An 8096-nucleotide genomic window follows, 5' to 3' on the forward strand; every position below is an offset into this window, starting at 1 on the left:
ATTTTAAGGGTGTCCGAAAACTTTTTTCCACCACTGTATATATATATATATCAAAAATAGAAAAATGCCCGTGCACAGCTGAAATCAAGGTGTTGGTACTGCGGCAGAAGTACAAACGTGTAAAGAAAAAAAACACATAAATTGTGGCTACGTACCGAGCCTGATGAAGCTGTAAGCGAAACGCGTTGCTCTATTAAATTCTCGATCCTCTTTCTTAGTCCTGCTGTTGACAGAAGCATGACATGGATCAGCTCCACGATGAGAAGGAGGTTAAAAAAAGTTTTTTTCTTCGATCATCATCCACAAAAAAGTCCTGCCAGGCATTCTGTTGAAGGCCCTGTGGTAGGGACTTGATGATGACCTTAGCACTGGGCCATTCTATGCACTTTGCCTTTTCCTGGTCACAGCCCATGCGGTCGAGCACATCCGCAAAGTGCTCGGCAACTGTGTTGACATGGTCACTTCCATAGCTGGCCAGCTCCTGCTGGTCAACAGGCCACTCCCAAGGATCCACAAGCCTTGATGCAGCTGGCAACACTTGATGGGATTCAACACCCTGGAAACGGTGTTGCAGGCTGGCAACCACAGAGGACAGGAGCTCCCTTTTCACTCTGGGGAAATAAAATGGGAAAGTATAATCTCCATGAGATATGCTGAAAATGAAATTAGAATTGTCCACTTTAAGAAAATTTCCCTCATCATGTTTACAAATCTACCTGTTGAACTCCTCTCTTCCTTCACTGAACCTCCCTAGCTGCACCCTGTGAAAGCTTCCCTCTTGAGTTTGTGCTAGAAACCCTCTGCCTACATGGCTATCAGCTTCAGCACTGCAGTTTCAAAGGCATGCAGTGCCTCTGGCAGGGTTAGCCCATCCTCCTGCAGCTTGAGAATCAGACTGCAACAATTAAAAATATTATTTCCCTCAGCTCTACACTTCAATTGTAATAAACACATCTGACAGATGCATTTAAAAGAAACCTACCAACTTAAGACTTCGAGGATGTCTTGCACCAGAACAAAGAAGAGCAGATGTTGGAAGTCCTTTAACAGCTGTAGGTAGGCATTTATTGCTTACCTTGTTTCAATAGTGTTCTCCAGCTGTGCAAGCAGCACTGGATAATTTTTCCAAAGTGTCCCGAGTGCCCTCTGCAAGTGTGGGAGCCACCTTGTCCCCTCCAGGTTCGTTGGCTTCCAAATCTTTTGGTGGAGCACATCTGCCAGCTCTCTTAGTTCTCTCCGTGCCTTCGGGGAATAATGATACTGTTTGTACAGTGCTTTCAGAACATCCATCACCTGAAAAATGAAGACAGAATTATAAGAGAGAATAAACTAAAATAATACGTCTTAAAAATATGTTGTAATTTCAATTTTGAAGCCCTATTACTTTTACCACTATCTCCACATCATATTGATTATGCAAGGACTAGGATTCACTTGGACTTCTCTGTACAGGTAAGAATCACTTTAACAGTTTGGATTATGTAGAAGAAAACACTGCTGTAGGGTGGTTTAATACTCACCTTTTTCAGTCTGTCATTGCCTTTCATGGCATCCATTACTGCCAACTCCAGGACATGTCCCAGGCACTGGATGTTAATGAGATGGGGAATTTCAGCTCGTAGGAGCGTGGTAACACCTCCAAGCCTCCCCACCATCACAGCAGCCCCATCAGAGCCAAAACCCACAATCTTTTCTTTCCACTGAGAAAGCTCTGCCTTCTGTAGCACTATAGACAGAGGAACACTTGTTTTTATCAATACACTTAAAAAGTGACAACAGCAATACAAACAATATATTAAATAACATGTCTTACCAGTATTTATTGCAGCATAGTGCCCAGGCGCAGTGGCGTGCTGGAGCTCTTCTACTCTGATGAACACATTTTTTGGCCTTCCTTCCTTGCTCAGGATCCTGATGTAGACCCCCTCCAGATCTCTGCCACTCACATCTGTTGCTGTGTCTGCCAGGACGCTAATGAAATGTGCTGCTTTAATTTCTGCAGCACATGCCTCCCACAGCTCATCATATATGACATTACCAAACCTGAAAAATAAAAAGTAGTAGTTAGGACAATGTATTCACAAGTATTGTTGAGTGGCCTGCACATGCAACCTAACAGACTATTTATAATTTCTCTCTCTCTCTCTCTCTCTCTCTCTCTCTCTCTCTCTCTCACACACACACTCACACTCTCTCTCTCTCACACACACACACACACACACACACACACACACACACACACACACACTCTCTCTCACTCTCTCTCTCACACACACACGAAGCATAACAAATATCCCAAAATATTGCTATATGACATTGCACTCTCAACAGTCACGTTTATATGATGTATGAGCAAATTTACAGTAGTACGGAACTTTAACTCACCTTCGACATGCCACATCCGAGATGTACTGTGATCCGACGTCGAATCCGGTCTTCTTAAGAAGAGCGACCGTCTTTTCAAAAGCGACAAAGGGCAGCTCAGACTTGATGGTGTGGTATGCTGTGTTAATGAGCTTCTCCATCTGGTGATGACACTGGGTGCTCGCCCATCTTGCCCATACATTAAGCGGGCCAGCTGACGGGTTGTCTGCCACCTGCTTGGCTAGCATACACTGCAGATGATTTCTGCTTCTATCGTGTGCGTCGAGTGCTTGTTTCCTGTAATTGTCTGTCCCTTTAAAAAAAGCCCCCGCTCTGTCAGCCTTCGCTGGGAATCTCGGACAAATGCTGCACAACATGTTACCTCCGCCATGTTCCACCCATGAATACTGCTCCTTCCATGATGGAAGAAAGAGTCTTTCTTTTCTCCGCCTCGTATTTGTCTTTCACAGACATTTTTTGTTTGCTGTAACGTAGCTTTCCGGGCAATTGATATAATCGCGCTGAAAAATAGTCTAACTCATCCCATGACTGATTGGCCAGTCACTGGCCCGGACGGGCCATGTGTGTGTGTGTGTATACATATATATATATATATATATATATTAATATATAATACTTTACATATTAATGTTACTTTCATTTAAAAGTAACGAGTGACTGTACAATATTACTCTTTGTGTAGAGCAATGTGTTACTTATTACTTATCACTACTTTTGCATTACTTTCACCAAATTGATCCGAGAAGAATGACTATGCATTATAAACAAACAAAGCAGGTTATCACAGCAGGTTATCAACACACGGAAGCTCCAGTTTCTTATAGTTCATTTCAAATTCAGTGCTGCGCAGGTCTGACCCATTCAAGCATTAACATACCATGGTAACCACTTTGTGGGCTATTAAAATCCCCTGGTTATATCAATATTAGTGTGATGATATAGAACTTGTTAATAGCCTAGACCTTTTTAAATAAACCAGTAGCCTTGGACACTGAAAGAGTCAGGCAGGGAATCAAAGTCTGACAAATTATGAAATATGGATAAATATTTGTGGGCCTATCATATGAATATCTATGGACAAATGCTGAAGCTAGCACAACATATGGATTGACGTGTGAGTCAGTCACAATGACGAGTCAGTCACAATGACGTGCTGGTAAGCTACAAAAGCACCAGAGACAGAGTTATGCATAAGAACAGGACTGTGTGCCTGCATTGCTCTGTAGTTGTAGGGGGATGTGAATGGAAACACATAGTAAACACAACAACCTTCGTGGGACACTTTCCTGGCACTGGCAGAAGTGGAGTGGCGTGGATGAATGAAAACAAAAATCTGTTTATTTTGGGTACTAACGCGTTACATGCAGAGCATGTGAGCGGAGCGGAGCTGGAGCGGGGAGTGGAGGGATTTTGTGTTGAGCAAGGAGCGGCTTTTTTTTTTTTTAAAAAAAGGTGGAGCGGAGCCTTATCTCTCACTCCAATTTTGCTCCGGTCGCTCATGCCCCACCCAGAATGCATCTTTGCACCTGCGCACACCCACACTATTTTCTTTCAAAACTATGGAGTTTACTGTGTACTTCAGAAAAGAAACTGAGAAGAGAAGCAGCGGTACCTTGGAGAACGGTCCCTATCTGTGGGGAGAGGCGAGAGGGCTTCCCTGGAGGTCGGCCGCTTAACCTAGTCCTTCTCCTCTATGCTTATTTCCACCCTGCCGACAGCGGTACCGTATAGAACGGTCCCTAACTGCGGAGAGAGGGCTTCCCCAGAGAATCTACCAAGCTCATGTTTTATTTGTGAATAGAAGATTACAGGTTAGGGTAGTACGACGCAGTTTTTTTGAGCGGAGTGGAGCGGGATAAAATTTATGATGAAGTGGAGCACAGCGGAGCGAAGAATGCGCAGAACCAAGCGGACTTATGACTTCTTACAACTTATAAACAGACAGTAACGCATGAGGCAAACATTTTTGTAATTCTTCATTAATTTTAACTCTATGTAGATGGAATAAACATGATGTATACCAGCTAATGCTCCGCTTGTCTGCCTTAATGACATAGTTTACACATTTTTATCACTGCTGACTTGTTAAAAAATTGTTAAAATTAGAGTTCTACCAATACAATATAATAATATAATATCTATAATATACAGCAGTAGTAAAACAAATAACTTTAGGTATTCTAGGTATTTTATATGATATGAAAGAATGAAGGCAAATCAGTAATACACTCAGAATAGATGACTACGCACAATGTACACTAAACTGATTAAGTTCTAGTGATGTCTAGTGGACACTTATGCGAATACAATGTATACTGAATACTACTTCATTGGTTTCCCCTCCAAAACTCGTGAAATAGTTGCATCAAATATTAAACGTGAAAAGACATCAGAATGTAGTGTTAACAGGGCATTTTCTGTCATCTAAACTCGCATTTTACACGTAAAGATGTTATATTTTTATCTGTTAAGATGAACAAGTTTGACTTATCAATACAAACATCAAAATAGAGTTTTAGAGCCCTTCTGCATTCCACAGAAAACTAGCTTATAGCTTGAACTTTTTGACCAATAATGTCACTCATCACTGTGCCAGAGTCATTTTGTATATGTAGAACTTCAACCAACATGTGATCAGAGAAAGAGACATTATTAATAATACTCTGCAGGGCTCTGAAGGGGCAGAGGTCCTAGAACGTGGCTAGTAGAGCAGACAACTCTGCCAGCCATAGTCAAAATTAAATGAAGATTTGACTGGGAGCAGGTGTTCATTTTCCAGCCTGCTTTGCAGTAGTACGCACCTCAAATTCTTTAATGGTTCCCATCCACGTGCATCCTTCATTGGGACAGACAGCTGCCAAGGCCTCCACTTCTCGCCGAGCTGCATTGTCAGGGAAAGCCTGCATGGAGAGCAGAGGTTGTTATCGCTTTGTGTATACAGTTACAGTCTGAACAGTAGTGTTACAAACACTCACATTACTAAGCATCACAATACTTCTCTCTCCTGGCTCTAATGTCTACGCGACATATGGTCATTCTCAGGACACAGAACTACAGTTGCTCCATCTATCATCTATTCTGCCGTGAATTATACAGTAATCAAAAGATGTATAAAAAGATGTTGTGTTGGCTCTGTACTCCGATACATTGGATCTGAATGCAAACAATGACTACGATTTTACAGTGCTAACAATACAGGGTTTTATACATATAGAACCACTTTGGCTCTTATCACTTGCAACCCATAGATACCAAACCAGGCCAAACTCTACTCTGACTTGTCATTACATTAACAAACTACTGTCTGAACCTAACTGCATACTAATGCAGTAGTTAATGTAACTGTGATGCAATGTAGGGGTGAAAAAATGTACTTACGCCTCCTTGCTTTAGAATGGAGGTGGGTTCCTCAAATAAGTCTTCTTTAATGCAAGCACTGCATTTCTGTGGTCCAGAACTTGAAGAGAGAAAAAACAAATATAACATTAGTATAGATACTGTGCCAATATCAAACTATCATTTACCATGTGTCAGACAATATAGATGCATATCATCAGTACTCCCAAAATGCTGTTTAAGTCTGTCAAGTTCACTCTTGACCATGGGATCAGTGATAATGATGGTTTTGTCTGAGCTTAAACTACAGGTCAAGAGAAGGGAACACCAGACCAAAACCCATCACCACTCCACTTGCTGACAAAGGTTGTTAGATGCAGCTGAGGGCCTATGTAATATAAAATCTGGTGCCACATTTTCTGTCATTTAGTTGTGGAAATGATATTACCTAAACAAATATTGAGGCATATGAACTATGTAAACATCATATAAACTAACATTATTAATTTCTAGATTTCAACAGATTTTGCTCTCTACATAAGAGAAAGGGCATAATGCAAGACTTCCTTTAGTTTTTAGATTTTATAGATTTTACAACAATGTAAACACAAAATCAGGTTTCTGTAAGGGAGGTGGGGACAAAAGAGTCAACACAACTGGATTTCCACTTAGAAAGTCTGATTTCTTGGCTATACATACTAAGTTATGTTGACTTTATTTATTTCATTTGCATATGTATTCCCTGTAATCACCTAGACAACTACACTGAAAGGGATGATCAATAAACTGTGATTTCAGAGCAATTATGCAGAGATGTTTCTGAATAAGGGCATGTGCTTCCCAATGACTGCAGACAGGACATGTCTAGCTCTGGCAGCAGCAAACATCACTCTTGGCGGCTTTTGCAACACCAATAACTGATCTAAAATGCACCTAAATCTGAAAATTAAAAGAGACACACATACGCACTGTAAGAATAAAAAATGATCTCAGTGATATCACAACCAACCTGTCGCCTCGCAGCACCGTTAATTCAAAACGAATTATAATAGCAATATGTAAGACGTTTTGTGTGTTTGTCACGATTTAAAAGAGAAAAGAAAATCAGTCGCATTCCTGTTCCGACTGCTGTCGTTCTAGTGTAGAGAAACTACTGAAAAGTACCCGTGAGCAGGGACTGGATAGACCCTTGTAAGGTCACGTTATCCACCATATGGGTAAAGGTCATCCTAAACTCAGATGAGAAAATGCCCAGTTTAGTGTTGGCTCGCTTTTCTAAAAAGATAACGTTATACACGGAGTTGAAAACAAGCTACTGTAAAGGTTTAACAGCTGCCGGACCTTCAGGTAAACTCGGCATGCATATCAACTAGATAATACTTTAATATAATACACTGTGAAGTTCAGCTTTTCGACATTTCACTGCTTGCTTGGGCCAGCTACAACAGAGGATAGCAGGACTATACTAGGACACCTGGCCAACCCGCAGTAGAAGTTGAGATTTAACTGGGATCTGGTGGTGATTGGTGAATTACCTGTACGCCGAATTTTGCAGTGGACTTTTGCAATCTATATATCGTTACTTGTTTTCGTAGTAGTACTGCATTACCTGTAACCATAAGCAGGGCAACCTTGAGCTGAAAGATATTTGAAGGGGGGCTGGTGACGAGCCCTGATTGCTCATATGGGCTAACGTTGCACAGCTAGTTAGCTTGCTATCAACCATGACACTACTCACCTCACAATTTTGTTGAAACAGAAGTAACAAAAGCGGTGACCACACTGAGCTTGTAACGGTCTCCTCAAAACTTTCTGGCACGCATTGCAAAAATGCTTGTCTTCTAGGTTGTTGGCCAAAATTTTCTTTGGGAAGCCCGGTTTGTTCCCTTCCAGGGAAGATGGTGGAGACGGCTCCTGTGCAGCCATTATTGGGGTGTGTTCAAGACAGCAAACACAGCTGAATATATTTTTGAAAATAATCGCCAGGAACGACCCATCTCTCATTGACAGTTTATTAAAATATGAATTCCTGCTTATGTTAAACACGCGCAACGATATTTTATCTGCATATGGTAAGACCAGGCGTTTGATAATTGTGACAGCCCAGGATGCTATGTTCAGTTTAGTTGTAGGTCAATGATGAATCGCAAGGCGCCGCAAACCCAAATGAAGGAATAGGGTTATTCGAGATGAGCCAGGCCTGCGCAGATTCGATCACCGGCGATCGGCGCACAATGCATGCCGGTTAGTTTTGTGTTAGACTCACAAATCAGTCTTCAGACGCTTTGCTTAACTAAAGCAGAAGCCGGAGATCTTTGATTGTCTGGTGGCGAGACTAGTTTTGTGTTTGTTTGTTTCTTTCTTTTCCCCCAAAC

General features: G+C 41.6%; 1 protein-coding gene across 1 annotated transcript in view; it reads right to left on the minus strand.

Annotated features, from left to right (window-relative positions):
• The window catches only part of traf2a (Tnf receptor-associated factor 2a), a 185055-nt gene extending 177183 nt beyond the window's left edge, over positions 1 to 7872 (minus strand). Inside the window, exons 1-3 of the mRNA XM_049578795.1 lie at positions 7460 to 7872; positions 5764 to 5842; positions 5187 to 5285 (exon numbers count right to left, since the gene is read on the minus strand). Of these exons, the coding sequence (XP_049434752.1) occupies positions 5187 to 5285; positions 5764 to 5842; positions 7460 to 7725 (444 nt within the window). The 5' untranslated portion in view covers positions 7726 to 7872. The remainder of the gene's footprint in view (positions 1 to 5186; positions 5286 to 5763; positions 5843 to 7459) is intronic.
• Between the last annotated feature and the right edge of the window lie 224 nt (positions 7873 to 8096).

This window comes from Epinephelus fuscoguttatus, linkage group LG6, assembly GCF_011397635.1.
Source record: "Epinephelus fuscoguttatus linkage group LG6, E.fuscoguttatus.final_Chr_v1".
NCBI classification, from domain to species: domain Eukaryota; kingdom Metazoa; phylum Chordata; class Actinopteri; order Perciformes; family Serranidae; genus Epinephelus; species Epinephelus fuscoguttatus.